Source organism: Orycteropus afer, unplaced genomic scaffold, assembly GCF_000298275.1.
Source record: "Orycteropus afer afer isolate SDZICR_OR568_19922 unplaced genomic scaffold, OryAfe1.0 scaffold00128, whole genome shotgun sequence".
NCBI classification, from domain to species: domain Eukaryota; kingdom Metazoa; phylum Chordata; class Mammalia; order Tubulidentata; family Orycteropodidae; genus Orycteropus; species Orycteropus afer.
This window is the reverse complement of record NW_006921715.1, coordinates 1,546,169-1,562,130: the sequence shown is the minus strand read 5'-3', so window position 1 is coordinate 1,562,130 and position 15,962 is coordinate 1,546,169. Positions and strand designations below refer to the sequence as shown.

Sequence of the window (15,962 nt, the reverse complement as noted above, 5' to 3'; positions counted from 1 at the left end):
CACAGTAAGAGGTCCCAGATTTGGGGGGGAGGGGAATGTGGAACAAAATTCAAAATCAGAAAGACCAGGCTTACTGCTCTGATGAAGACAGACAGAACCCCCACGACTATGGCCCTTGAACACCATTCAAGTGAGGAACTGAACTTAACCCCTGTGACTCAACTGCCAGCCAGACAACAGACATACCTATCAGGTGAACAGTAGTATCAAGAGGGTATGCACTTACTACAGCAGGCAAGCGCACGAGATCAAGAGGTCAGCGTTTGCCCAGGGATACAGCTAGGAAGGTGGGAGGGGATGGGAAGGGAAGACAAAGGAAAGGGATGGGCACAGGAAGGAAGTGGGGCAAATGCTGTTACAGTGTGGGGACTGCAGTAAATGTCACAAAACACAATGTGTATGGGTTGCTGAATGGAAACCAATCTGCTCTGTAAACTTTCACCCAAATCACAAAATAAAATAAAAAAACACCATTACACATAAATGGAGGCACAGGCAGCCCCATGGGGGCCCCACGTCTGCTGGGGTGGGGTGGAATTCAGGTGAGGAAGAGCTGGTGGGCATGGCAGGCATAGGGAGGCCACCTGCGACTCCCTTTCCCAGGAGCACCAGGCTCCGTGTGCATGTACCACACCACACTTAACTCGTCTTTAGCAGCCTCTCATGTACAACCTGATGTGACTGCATACTCAGTATGCAGGGTCCACATCAGAATCCTAGGATCAGTGTCACTTGCATATGAACATAAAACAGGGAGAAATGCATCACACACAAGTGAACGCACACACAAGCACACAGCACACATGTACACACACACACCCATGTATGCACACATGCACCCACAACACACATGTACACCCGTCTACACACGCATGCTCACATGCACACAGGCGCACACGCACACACACACGAACATGTACACACTTAAACATGTTCAAGACTTAAAACAGGGAGGATCAGAGATACTGTTGATTTTCTTCTCTGCACCTTTCTGTGTTTTACATGTTTTCTGTAGCAAGGATGTGGCACATGACTTTGGCCTTTGGGGGAAGAAGGTAATGCAGTCATGTAATAAAATCTGGGAACTATGGAAACAAACCAAAAGAAGACCACCCAGAAGGAAGGGCAGATCCACAGCCACTCCTGCTCTGGCTGATTCTTTCTGGTCTTTTTCAGGCGCAGGGAGTACTGGCTACAGCCATTTATTCACCACGTACGCACTCATGTCAACGCCAGAAGCCAGGGTTCCACAAGGACCACAGCAGACAAACCACCCTGAAGTCTAGTGGGGGGTGTGTGGGGGGACACAAACAGAGAAGATAGGACAGACAGACAGGATGCAGACAATGGAGGGAAGGCCCAGGGAGGGGCACAGTCCATGCTGCATCACCCAATCAGCAAGGTGCACCTACTAATCTGTCCTAATTCACTGCCGTCAGCGGATTCAACTCATAGCGACCCCTCCTTGGGTTTCCGAGGCGCTATCACTACAGAAGTAGATTGCCTCATCTTCCTTCCGAGGAGGGGCTGGTTGGTTTGAACTGCCAGCCTTCTGGTTAGTAGTCAAATGCCTTAGGCACTACACCACCAGCGCTCCTTACTGATCTGCAGTGACCATTTTTTGACCACACGAAAGACTCTGCTTCTGGGTCTGGCTGGCATGTCTCTCATCCCCACAGCTCTTCCCACAGAATTAAAGCCTCTTCGAATTTACAATCCCTGACACGGACAGAGTGCCCAGTAAACAAGGTAAGCACATGCTAACTTGTGCTTACTAATCTGTAGTGAGGTTTCCCAGTCGCCCCCTCCTCCCACGTGACACCCTCTGCACTTATTTTCTGAAGAGTCACCATCTCTGGTCATAAGGGTAATAAGTTCTCTACAGGAGAACTGGCTGATGGACTGGATGTGGACCCAGCACCCTAGGTGCTGGGGGTAGGGGGACCAAGAGAAAGAGGGAGGGAGGAGAGGCAGGCAGGAGAGAGGAAAAGAAAAAGGGAGGGAGGAAGGCAGGAGCAGGAGGTACCCCTCTGCAGGATGGTTCTGTCTACTTTCCAGGTTGGCAAAGACTTTGTGCTGCGGATCCCCAAACCTAATTCCAAATCACAGCGCCCCTTGAAGACAGAGCAGAACTGCCTCACAGGGTCTCCAAGGCTGTCAATCTTCACAGAAGCAAAGCCAAACCAAACCCACTGCTGTGGAGTCAATTCCGACCCACAGCGCCCCTAGAGGACAGAGTGGAACTGCCCACAGGGTCTCCAAGGCTGTCAATCCTCACAGAAGCAAAGCCCAAACCAAACCCACTGCTGTGGAGTCCATTCTGACCCACAGCACCCCTAGAGGATAGAGTGGAACTGCCCCACAGGGTCTCCAAGGCTGTTGATCTTCATGGAAGCAAAGCCAAACCAAACCCACTATGTGGAGTCGACTGTGACTCACAGCGCCCCTAGAGGACAAAATGGAACTGCCTCATCCGGTTTCCAAGGCTGTCAATCTTTACAGAAGCAGGCTGCCGTATCTTTCCCCTGTAGAGCGGCTGGTGGGTTGAACCACTGACCTTCCACTCAGCAGCTGGAGACTTTAACCACTGGGCCACCAGGGTGGGCTCCTTGCTTGCTGGTAAAGTTCCCATCAGCATGAGGCCGCCCCATCAGAAACATGCCAGTTTCGTATGGGATATACTTACACTAGAAAAGTATTCGTTGTTTTCTGAAATTCAGATTTAACCGTGAGTCTTATATGTTTACGTGCTGGATCCAACAATCGCAGAGAGGGTGGGGAACCAGTCAGAAAGTCAGGTAACATGATTTTTAAAAAGGAGGGGGAGGGGAGCAGTGAGCAAGTCCCCACGAGCACTGAAGGATCACCAAAGGTCAAGGGTGTGCAGAGGCAAGAGTCATTCATGGGACGCCACAGCGGGAAGTCTCCATGTCCTTCCTGCCTCTGCCTTGTCCTCCTGTTTCACTTGTGCCCCTGTATAATACAGGACAAACCATTTCTCCTCCTTCCCGAACTCAGAAAAGCAGCTGGTCTGCACACAGGAGGGTACATGCACACCACGCTTAGAACAGGTGCTAGGAAGCACCCCCTAGTGTCCACTGTGGGTACTACTGCCAGTAGCTGCACTTGCTGGCCTCTCTAAGGAGGCCTCTCCAGAGCCTACAGGGTTGTCAGTGTACAAACAGAATGACCTTGAAAAAGATCCTCACCGCTCAGCCCAACAGTAGTAAGACCTGCATGCAGAACACTTACCCCAGGGCGATGCACCCACCTACTCTAGGGAGATGCAGCCCTAGGAGCACTCAGCCGTGAGACGGCGGCGGGGCAGCACTCACCCGGCGGGAAAGCTGGACGGACAGGACGAGTCGATAAGGGCACAGGGAGGGGTCGTCGCAGGGAGGAGAAGGAAGGAGAGATTTTACGGCTGGGGATGGTAACTGGGGCCGTGAAAGCCAATGTGTAGAACTGCTGAATGCTCAACAAATTTGCTTTGTAAATTTGCACCCAAAGCACAATTAAAACAGACGAGGAAAAGGGCCTCCCTGGGCTGTGCTTGAATTTGACAACACTTTTCACATCCTGACTGGAGCCAGAGTCCCTGAGCATGTGAGTCTGCATAAACTCCAGGGCGGATCATGCCAACACGCGTCCCGTGTCAGGGTGACTCCCTGCGGGTCAGAGCACGGCTGTGCCTACAGGGCTGTCAATGGCTGATTGTTGGGGAGCAGATCGCCCGGCCCTTCTCCCAAGGTGCTTCTGGGTGGATTCAAACCAGCACCCTTTCAGTCAGTAGCTGAGCCCTCAATTGTGAGCACCACATGGGGCTCTGCAATTAACACAAGACCAAACCCAGTTACTGCCGTGGAGTCGAATCCGACCCACAGCGCCCCTAGAGGACAGAGTACAAGTGCCCCACAGGGTCTCCCAGGCTGTCATCTTTACCAAAACAGACTGCCTCATCTTCTCCCACAGAGTAGCTGATGGGTTTGAACCACTGACCAAATGCTTAACCACTGAGCCACCAGGGAACTAGTCCAGTGGCCACTAATCCTGTTAAGAAGCATCCTTTGTACAAACTGAACAATCTCAAGAAAGGAAACCTGCTGCTTATGTTAATTTGAGCCCCTCGTAAGAAACGGAAAGGCCTGTCCTAGCTTACACGTCAGTGCCACACCTCACAGAGGAGTCCAAGTCCGCCTCCCTGAGCCAGGCCAGTCCTACACGGTTACCTGGGCTTTCCCACCTACTCGCTTGGCCTGGAATGACTGCCGACATGCCTCCTCCGCTTCCACTAGCAAAACCAGGTTTGGGGACATTGTTCTAGGCAGACAGCGTTGCTGGGTTACAAATTTCTACCTACTCCCTCAGTGACAGTCAGGACAGACAGACAATAAAAGGATGATGTCAGGATAGACAAGCACACAAAAGAAACTCTCTTGTCGGAAAAGCTGAGCCTCAATGTCAAGTACCTTGGTTTTTTCAAAGACGAGACGACTGCTCATCTGTCTGATACACAATCTCACCGGGTGTTACCTGAGAACTTCTCAATCCCACCAGGCAAACTCCCCCACACGGTGTTATAATTACAATGGGAAGCAGTCCAACAAAGGGCGGAGTTCAGTCTGCCGGACAATGACCATTCCAAGAGAACAGGCATCTAGAATCAGCCTTGAGGGTCAGCAATGGGTCTGCAGGACTCAGGAAGGTTAAAGGCCACGAGCATAGTCTCACAGGGAAAATACGGGATCAGCTGCCATCCAGCTGTTATTTTTATTTTGAGATATACTAACTTTTCTTATTTATCAGGAGAAAAAAAAGTGAATCATTTAATCTCATTCACTTAGAAGGAACCCCCAAAACAGTGGGGATGTGAGGAGCAACTGCAAAGCCACAGAACTGGAACAATCTGCACTAAACCACCAGCTACGGAGACCCTGGGCACCACAGCGGCCTCGGACACGATGGTGGTCTCTGACACCACGGTGACCCGGGGCACCATGGCGGCCTTGGGGTCCAGGCCAGAGGAAGGGACCTTGTTTTCTAATACAAAGACTCTTGCTTCTGCTGGTTTAATATATAGCATGTATTTGTTGTTTAATTTTACAAGTAATAATAAAAAAAACCTCTTAAGATGATTCTAATGCTTAAGTTTGTGAAGCAATCATCTAATCTAAAAAAAAAGACAGGTCAAGGTGAGTGAGAACAGACAGACGTACCTATAAACTAAACCTAACTCACTGCCGTCAAGTCGATCCTGACTCATAGAGACCCCCCACTGGGTTTCTGAGGCAGTACTTCTACGGAAGTAGACTGTCCCATCTTCCTTCTGAGGAGCAGCTGGTGGGTTTGAGCCACCAACCTTCTGGTTAGCAGTCTGCAGTGTAGTATAAATTACTCAGTGTGGCTCTTCTACACATAAGTCTTTGTAAACTCCAAGGTAGGATTTGCTATGAGCAACTGAGGAGCTCCTGATTGCTGAAGGTGTCCACCTGGAGTATTTCTGTTAGGAGTGGCACAAAACAATGTTCTGGGAGGTGCCCACTCTCTCTCAGGTGCTTAGAGTTCTGATGCTGTGACTGGCTAGTTTGACCACCCTGCCGGGCTCAAAAGGAGGCCTCCTAGAGGCAGAACTCTCTCTGACTAATGGTGGAGGAAGACGTGCTGCCGAAAGAGACACGCGCTGCTGGGAAAGAGACGCAAGAGATACGCATTGCTGAGTGACACACCGAGGGACCAGCACTGCTGGGAAAGAGACTGTGAGAGGCTGTTGGCTGAGGGACGGTGGGCTGGGAGAGAGACTGAGCGTTCTTCCTGAACTTGAGTTGTAGCCTGGTGCTTCCCTAATAAACCCCGTAATCCGTGAGTTCTGTGTGGCCACTGCAGCAAATTATCAAACCCAGGAGAGAGGTGGTGGGTGCTTTGGGAAGAACAGTTGGTGAAAGGGCTGGAGGGAGGCAGCATGTCTGGCCTTGCAGTAATAGGCCTTGGGTTACTGCTGGTAATCCTGTCTTCCTCTTGTGGGATTAGAGGAGGTCAGAACATGTGGCCTCCTTCCATTTTTGCACAGTCAGATGCCTTAGACACTATACCACCAGAGCTCCTTGGACATACCTACCAAACAAAAAAAAAACCCAACTCAACTGCCGTCAAGACGGATCTGACTCATAGCGACCCCTCCTTGGGTTTCCAAGGCAGTATCACTACAGAAGTAGATTGCCCAACCTTCCTTCCAAGGAGTGGCTGATGGGTTTGAACCACCAACCTTCTGGTTAGCAGTCAAATGTGGGTGCAGGCATGTATACCCACTGCCAAGACACAAACAGGGATACTCCCCAGACACAACCAAATACCTTATAAGACTAGGTTTCTAGATTTGAAGGTTTAGGCCCATAGTCTCATGGGACAACTCAGTCAACTGGGCTAACACAGTTCACAAAACTCAAGACCTGCATGCCAGTGAAGTGAGTAGCGTCTGGGGTCTTACAAGCTTTTAAGCAGCCATTTAAGACAAACTACGGGTCCCTACTTGCCAGAATCAAAACATTAAGAAGGTAACTAACATCTCAGAGGAGAGACAAGTCAACACGAACCACCGCCTCATCCACCCTGAGACCAGAAGACCTGGTGCCAGACTATCACCCCTGACTATGTTGACCAGGCTCACAATAGTCGGTGCCAGACAGTATGATGCGGAGAAGACTCTTACTAAAAAAGAAAAAGCCACATAAACCAGAGCAGCAGAGAACAGAGGTGACCGAGCCTTTGGCCCAGACACTCTTTAAACCCAGAACCGAGCCTATCCCAAGACCACCATTTAGTGAAATAGTGGAGGAACACGCAAAATAAAGGATATTACCTGTCAGATCAGGGCCCTACTTAAATGCCCAAAGGTCAACAATGACTCAAAAGCGAAGATGAGAAGACAAAGGGGCAAGGAAACTAGAGTCCTGGAAAGGGGACAAACAGAAGCCAATTACAGAGACTGGTGACACACTGTGCTAACTGCAACTAACGTCACCGAACAATCTGTGTGGCAATTGTCAAATGGGAACCTAACTCAATCAAATAGTATTTAAAAATAAAAAAACAGCAGCCTACAGTCAGATACCAAAAGCTATGTGAAACATTTTAAAATGTCAACCTTCTGATTAGTTTACATTATCTCTGAAGAAAAAAAACAAAGAATATAAATCTTATTCATTCACAAAAATGAATCATAAAACACACTATTCATCCTTAGTATTGCTGACCAAATTCAGCATCTCTAAATTAAGACAAAAATATAATTATATAAGTGGAACTGTCCTCTCTGTACAATTTAAACACTTAAGATCCAAGAGTGAACTTGCTGCTAGCCCTGCCCCAATTAGTGTGGGGCTACTGTGTCTTAAGTGTGTGGCACACGCTACATGCTACACACATTCTGGCTGTTTTGTGGAAGTAGATGTGAGATGCTCACTGACAGCATTTTTTAACTATTTACAATACTGCTAATGGTAACAAAGAAAGCTGATGCTGAGGAAGATGCACAATTGTGGACAAAACCAGTGTATGTGCACCCTGTTCCAAACACTGAAAATCACCTGCAATTCCTCCCATTCCGTTCCACTAAGATCCAAAAAGCTCTCTAGCAACATCGAGCTAGGCTGCTGCTGAGAACCCCAGGATGCGGGGACAGTCTTCCTCTTCCTTGTGCGCACCGTCATGAACAGAAATGAGGGGTCCAGAGTCTCACAGTGTCCCCACCCACTGCTCCCACGTCTGCTTATGCCAAATGATTCACGCATTGAAAGGCCAGCCAAGCACACATGTCCACTCCTTCCCCCAACACCAGGAACAATCAGCAATAGCTCCTGGACAACAGCAGAGCCGTCAACACGGACAGGGCTTTGTCAGCACAGCCAGTAACAGACTAAAGGACGGGAAGGAGACAGAGCGAAGCCCCAACTGGAACCGGAGAGTCAGCAGAGAAAGAAAGGGGGGCCCAGAAGGGAAAACGAGAAGGACTTGTTACTCAATCAGGATTCTGAAGAGAATGAGGAGAAAGAAACTGTGGTTCTGTTTGTGGTACAGGAAGATAAGGACTGCTTAGGGTTGAATACGGCTTAACAAGGACACACAGTTCACCGGGGTTTCTGAAAGCTGTCTTAAGAATCACGTTCCTGGTTTTCAGTACTACATTAGCGAAGTCAAAGAAAGTATCAGCGCCTCTCTGGGGGAGACGGGGAGGGGGCAAGGTTTGGTGTATTCTCTTTTGGGGGGAAGCAGTCAGAAGAGAATGGTGGTGGGGGGCAGCCACAGTGTCCCAACTAGTGCACCCAGAGGAAGAGCCCTTACCAGGCCGTCCGTGTGATTGCACATGTCCCACAGCGGAATCAGAGCCAGGGTCACCCGGGAGCCGTCCTCCGTGGGAATCTGGTTCTGTCTCGTCATAACAGAGGACACGGCCCACCTGCCATGACCAGGAAAATGAAAGGTGCATAAGATCAAATCATCGGAAAGCTCACCTCGGGAAGAAACCACCAGAAATGTAGGTCTGTCTGACTTCTTACAAAGTTTCAAACCCTTTTGCTAAACACAAAGGTAACATTTGGTCTTCACCATCATTCAAAATTCAATTAAGGGAGATTTATCAAATTAATCAAAATGTGACTAAGGGAGATGCCAGAGGGAGGGAGGGCCGGGAACAGGGGTCCCAGGCCCCACCTGCAGACCCTGAATTCCCAGAGGGTCTTCCTTGCTAACCACACCACCCTCCCCAGGTGACCCTCCCCTCCTTCACCCAAACACTGACCACACGTATCTCAACCCCCAAGGAACAGCAAGAACCGTTTGAGACCCAGAATGCTGCTAGTGCTTACTTGCTACAGTGAATTAAATCTTTTTGTTCAAAAAGAAGTCCCCAGTTCACACTAAAATAATCTACTTGAAAAAAAAAAAAAAAATCTCGTGACCACCACGCTAATCTTAACCTCCAGGACTGTCTGGCTAGCACCCCAATCCCCAATCCCCCACCACTGTGGGTTAACGGCAGTTTCCACATGGCTATTAAAACGCCAATACGCATCCACACTGCTTGTTATAACTTCCGAAGCCGAGCTGTTCCGATGCTTTAAACCGTCTGACTGAAGGCTCTCCCTCTCCAAGATGCCACGTTCACTCAGAAACCACCCAGGCGAGCGTGCACTCCCCCCGCATTCCACGCCTCGTGCCCCATGCATCACACCAACCTGTAGTCCTCAAAGGTGAACGAGTCCTTCAAGGGCAGTCTGCTGGCATGAGGGTGGGTCTGGGAATCAGAAGTTTGAGAAGCAGAGGTGGAAAGAGAAAATGGCAAAACAAATCAGTCAGCAGAACCGCATTATATAGCTGCTAACAGATCCTAACAAGAGCCAAATGAAGCAGGAGGCGTCCAGCCACGCTCGGAGGGATCATCATGCCATTACGCTCTCATACATCACTGTCAACTTAATTTGTTGTGCCCAGCAGCCCCCATAAATCTGCTTCTTCATATTTCGATACTAGAACCCACAGCCAGTGCACAAAAATAAAATGCAAGGTGAACCGACTTTGCAAAAAGGAGGCACGCCCAGGCCAAGGCTATCAGAGCCAAAGCAACAAGGCGCCTCGGGCGTGAGGGGCCGGCCTGCCTTTCTCTATACCCAAGCAGGAGCCGTCAAATCTCTTCTCTCAACAAAAAGGACAATTACAGGCCTTCAAACACATTGCAAGCGCGTTCATTTGTCTCCGACTTCAATCATTTGGATGGGGATCAAGCTGTTATGTGCAAGCGAATCGCGTTCGCGGACACAGTGGTTCAGATATGAGAAAATCCAGAAAAAGAGCGCTGTGTGGAATTACAAAACAACATTTCCTAAGAAATAAGATAAAGACAAACGAGGATCCAAATGTTTAAATTTTACCACTTTTTGCCCTCTGGACAAAAGAAAAGAACATTTGATAAAAATATCATAAACTTCACACTTCACAGAAATGTTTACACATTTCTTGTTCTCCCTGTTCACAACGCCCCCACCTTAGACCTTTCAAGCACTTAAAACTTTTGTCTCAATTAAGAAATTAAAAGCTATAACAGTGTAATTTTAATCTTCAGTTTCAATTACTGGCTGATGGACAGATTGCAGTAAGTGATCAGGCGAACAAACGGCATCTCGGTGGTACAAATGGAAGCCGTTAATGCACGGCGCTCTGGGTGCCACGCCGTCTTTACTCCTGACGCGTCAGCATCACCAGGCCTGGTAATTTATCATCGCTCCCTGTAATGTACTCGCTGGCACCGAGCACAGGACAGTAGGGGATGAGGTAAAAGTGGGGCAACCCGTAAATCAATTAGAAAACAAAAGCTTGTGCGTGGTGTGTGATTTTAGGCAAATTACATATCACGACAGGCTGCCAGGACGGTGTTCGCTCCCAGGTACTGCCGCTCCTTTCCCGTCCTTAGCCCAGTTTTAACTCTTTGGAAGGAAAGTCAAAATAGAGAAATGGATTCATGTAATCTCTGACCTGGAGATTTGTGATAACAGAAATGCAATGAAGATGGATTTTAAGTCACATGTTAAATAACATACTGCCTAGGGACGTTTCGAGCTGTTATAGGGGTACCCAGCAAGCGCATCTCTGGGAGAGTCAGAAACAAAAACCCGCCCTGCCGTGGTCAACTGCACCCGCGACGGGAAATGCGAGCACTGAGGCTGCCTCGCACTCCTCTCGCTGGGGGATGAGAGGAAGGCTCTGGTGTGGCGCTCTCTGAGTGCCCATGTCACTCCTAAGCTCAGCTCCCAGGCCTGGCAGCCCGCAGGCTTCTCACCAGAAAGGACGGACTGCGGACGGGAGGCCCACTTCTCCCCGGGCGATGAACCGCCTGTTACAAACACGCAGAAAACCTTCAGGACTTCAAAGGGAAGGAACGCTATTGTTAAAATGCCTCTGCACTGAGAAATGACCAAACTTCAAATTATCTGATCGGCTGGGGACAATGCAAGTCCCATCTCTTCTCAAACTACAGGAGGTGAGGAAGCGTTGCTATGTTTGTTATTTTAAAATGTTTTAATTCACTTAAACTGTGGAAGTCAGTGGGGAATTTTGAAAGTTGGTAAATTCCAATGTTAAATCTCATAAGCACTTAAACTCTGACCCAAAAAAAGAGTTTGATTTATGACACAGGAGAAAAGACAGCAGTTTTCAAAAGTGGGTGCTGAACGTCAAGCTTCCCACGCGTCAGCCTCGCCCCTCGGAAAGCTGCTCACACAAGGGCAGCTGCATGGGGACCGCGCGGGAGAAAGCGCCGCCTCCTTTTTTGTGTACATACATTTCTTACCCATATCTGAGCTCATGCTCAGCGTCTGACGACGTCATAAAGAAAACTCACGGAACAAAACGTGGGCCTGTGCTCGCTTTTCAGGTTCATTTTGAAGAGTGGCTGTAGGGTTATGTGGTATGTGCAGAGCCGGTGAGAATCAGTCATTCTTACCTGCTTAAAAAACCACGGTGTGTAGACTGTGCTCCGTCCTGGATTAAAGCTGTTCTCCACAGAAACACTCCCTGAGCAGTTGCACGGAGCGATCTGACGCTACACAAGGCAGTTCACGTCCCTGCGACAGGCTCTCACTACTGTGACGCTATCGCCACCTACTGGCGGCGGCCAGGGCAAAGCCTCCCAAGCCACTTCCCTGGAAACCAAACCCAGTCTAATCCGGAGAGAAAGGCTGCGGGGCTTCAGCTTGACTCAGTGCAACGTGGTTTCTAAGGAGGGCGCAGACCTCTGAAAATTTTTATGTAACCATTTTACAAGGACTGTGAAACACTCGAATACCAAAAATGCTTGGCATGTGAGAAATACTTCATTTTGAAAATAAAATGCTCACGTATCCTAGAGAAAAATGAACAAGAATAAGGAAAACGCCTATTCCCAATGATTTTTATTTAAGCTCTGGACAGATTTTATTATTTTTCTTAATGCTAAGCCTTTTCCCTGTTGAAGAATGTGTTCAGGTTAAAACACACATCTTCCAAACATTCACGTGAAGTTACTTGAAAACGCCTGAGGTGGACCCAGCTGTGCGTCTTTGGGCTCCTATGTGATCGTAAGACAGGAGAGCTACTGGACGCACCTCGTGTCACAGGGCAAACTCCCCCCAGTGTCTGCAGTCACGGTACGCCTTTTCCAACAGGCATTTCCTGCTTCTGCTTTAAAAATAACATGCAGGACGTAAACAGAAAGCACGCATTTTCTGGCACTTGGTTTGAGCTGTGACTGTTGTTCCCTGGGAGGTCTGGTAGCGTAGTGCCTAAGGCACTTGATTGCTAACCAGAAGGCTGGAGGTTCAAACCCACCAGCCGCTCCTCGGAAGGAAGGTTGGGCAATCTACTTCTGTGGAGATACCGCCTCAAAGTCCATGGCAGTGAGTTTGGTTTGGTTTTGGTGGTGTTTCCTAGACAGAGGTGCATATGAACGAGTGAGACGCTGACCAGCTCTGATCTAGCCACCGCGAGAAAGGCCCCAGACAGGCTTGTCACAACGTGGGGCTACGCACTAAGGGCACCCACCGCCCCAGCAAATATGGGCTTAGAAACTAGCCACTGATTTCCTGCTTTTCATAGGTGCTTGATATTCTTATACTTGAACATAATAAATATTTGAACTTGGAGAAATGAACAACTGCTAAGCCTCCAGCAGACATGAGCATTCAAGGACTTCCTTTTTAACAGAGCATTCTTGTTTCCATATGCCATTCAAGCGGCCCACTTCAGCATGAGCCATTCTCTTTTTCCCCTGAGACTAGGGACACGGCACCTCACACACACAGTCACGGTGTCCTCCCCCTAAGACTCAGGGACACGGCACCTCACACACACAGTCACGGCGTTCTCCCCCTAAGACTCAGGGTCACGGCACCTCACACACACAGTCACGGCGTTCTCCCCCTAAGACTCAGGGACACGGCACCTCACACAACACAGTCACGGCGTTCTCCGCCTAAGACTCAGGGACACGGCACCTCATACCACACAGTCACGGTGTTCTCCCCCTAAGACTCAGGAACAGTGCACCTCACGCACACAGTCACGGCGTTCTCCCCCTAAAACTCAGGAACAGTGCACCTCACACAACACAGTCACGGCGTTCTCCCCCTAAAACTCAGGGACACGGCACCTCACACAACACAGTCACGGCGTTCTCCCCCTAAGACTCAGGGACACGGCACCTCACACAACAGTCACCATGTTTGGAAAGATTAATACCTATAATTGTTTGTTTGGCTTCAATAAGGAGCAATACTGCTAAATATGTAAGTATGACATTTTGAAGAATTTACCATACTGCATGGGTCTGGTGGCTATGCTTAAGGAAATTAAAGACCACTACAGTCAGCATATTTGATCCTTATTAAAGTTCTATCTATAATAATCACTCACGTAAAACAAAAATAAACCAAGAAGAAATTTAAATAAAACCTATGGATTACAGGAGTTTGAAGATGAAAAAACTAACAGTACTCTGGTCTTTAAAAAATTGATTTAGCATGCAGCTTCTCTTTATAGTCCCTTGATAAAAATGAAATCTCCCTAACAAATACTTAATAAAACCTGTCAATATCCCTGGAAAGAAAAATGACACAAATGCATTAAGTATTAAATACCCTTGGAAAAAGTCACATATTCCATGCATTTCTGATGTACTATCTTGACATTAATGTAAAACCTTGATATTTATAATTGACAGATATTTAATAAAATCTAAGAGAAGATGGCTGCCCCACAGCATGCAAATGCTGCGGGTTGATCAGAAACGCAGGACGCAGACCTGCACTTAAACTAGACAAACAGTGAGCGTGCGCTGCACGGGTCAGCTGCCGGCTCGTTTCCACTCAGACAACAACCCTTGGTGGCGAAGCACAGGGAGCCGAGCCGTCAGTCCGTGAACGTCTGACTCAGAAACACTGGGTGTGCACCGTCACTTTACAACAGGAACAAAATGCACTGGTGGTTCGGGTGGTTTGGGTGGTGGTTTTTAACAGCTAACAATAAGCATTTTAAATAAAATATAAGCACTTCCTTAAATACCCCAAGTATTCTGTAAAACAATCCTCAAAAGAAATATATGTAACCTACAGGAAGATCCAAGGCTCTCTGAAGGAGAAAAAAAAAAAAGGGACTAAAGTACTAAATGGCCTCTAAAGGGTGCGTGTAAACACCAGGTCCCCCCCCTCTCATCAAAGAGATGAGAAAACCAAACCACAGCAGAGTTGAACACACTGATCACCTGCATGGAGGTGTTCAAACACGTGAGAAGCTGCCCGGTCCTAAAAACAACCCCCATGTACTGGACCTTAAAGAATGTTTACCATGCAGTCACTCATAATCACTTGTTAATTTTGCAAAATACAGGTGGTAGCTCAATGACCAACTAATGGGGACACTGAACCAGGAACAACAAAATAGAACTTAGAAGTTGTACTTAGTTTGTACTAATTAAAATGAACCCGTTGTTGTTGTTGTTATGTGCCGTCGAGTTGGACCCGACTCATAGCAACCCCTCCTTGGGTTTCCGAGGCAGTATCACTACGGAAGTAGATTGCCCCATCTTCTTTCCCTAGTACCACGCAATTCAATTTCTAACTAAAACACAACGTACTAAAATAGATTGCATTTTGTGAAAATTAACCTAGCTGGTACTTTGTTGTACTTCTTGAGCACATGTTAAATTAAAAGGTCCATTGGGATAACTACCTGCAGACTCAACCCCAACCCAACCCCCCGCCATCGAGTCAACTCCAACTTATGGTGACCCTGATCAGACAGCGTACAACTGCCCCATGGGGTTTCCAAGGCTGTAAATCTTTGCAGAAGCAGATTGCCTGCTTCATCTATCTCCCATGGAGCCACCGGTGGGTTCAAACCACCGACCTCTTGGTTAGGAGCCAAATGCGTTAACCACTGTACCACCAGAGCTCCATTATCTGTGGACAGACATATCTAACTCCAGTGATGGCTCTGCTTCTCTTATTTCCATTGCTGTGGTTGTTGCTGGGGGCTGTCAAGTCGATTCCGACTCACAGTGACCCGACAGGGCAGAAGAGAACTGCCCCATGGGGTTTCCAAGGTTGTAAATCTTTACAGAAGCAGACTGCCTCATCTTTTTCCCACACAGCAGCTGGTGGGTTTGAACCACCAACCTTTTGGTTTGCAGCCTAGTGCTTTCACCACTGTGCCACCAGGGCCCTTTCCCTTATTTACACAAGAATAAAATCAGCTACAAACCCTCCAGTTTGGCCTTTTTTTGGATGGATGATGGCATTAGAAATGCCTCTCCACCCTCAAAACCGTGAGCTCTCTGGTCCTGCCAATCTCGAGGCAGGTGACTCTGCGGTGACCTCCAAAAGCCACAGCTATGCTTCGCTAAGGAGAGAGAAGACAGGCTCCTGAGGGCTCGCGATGCAAGGCCGCCCCAGTCACGGAGCGGAAGAGGCAAAGGGGGCCTTTCCCTGAAGAAGCCAATGAAGTAGGAGGGCCCAGAAGGCACAAAGCCCAACACTGACCAGAGAGCAGAAGATGGTGGGGAGGCAAACAAAAGGGACAGTGGAAAGGTACAAAGAAAAAACAGCGCTCCACCTACACCCGGAAGAAAACTGGAACCCCATCTGCAGTCTCCTCTCTACTCCAAATGAGGCAGAGCGTCAGACAGCAGAGTCCTCGGGGGTCAGCCAGCTCTCTCTGCTGTACTTCATCTTGGAAATGGATATGACACAGTTCACAGAACGACAAACTGCAAAACATCTCTTGAGCCCAGACTTTAGTTTTGACAACCATAAATCAGAATGGAAGCATGGTTCACATGTTCGGCTCTTAGGGTGAAAAAATCAATCTTAAGACTTTTATTTTTAAACACAGATTACATCCAACTCTTTAGAGGATTTGGCATCATGAAGTTCTTTGAACTC

At 48.3% G+C, this 15,962-nt stretch overlaps 1 protein-coding gene across 1 annotated transcript in view; it reads right to left on the bottom strand.

Moving 5' to 3' along the window:
• SETD3 (SET domain containing 3, actin histidine methyltransferase) overlaps positions 1–15,962 on the bottom strand; it is a 115,522-nt gene that overhangs the window by 7,903 nt on the left and 91,657 nt on the right. Inside the window, exons 8-9 of the mRNA XM_007944609.2 lie at positions 9,231–9,289; positions 8,338–8,452 (exon numbers count right to left, since the gene is read on the bottom strand). Coding sequence (XP_007942800.2) covers positions 8,338–8,452; positions 9,231–9,289 — 174 coding nt within the window. The remainder of the gene's footprint in view (positions 1–8,337; positions 8,453–9,230; positions 9,290–15,962) is intronic.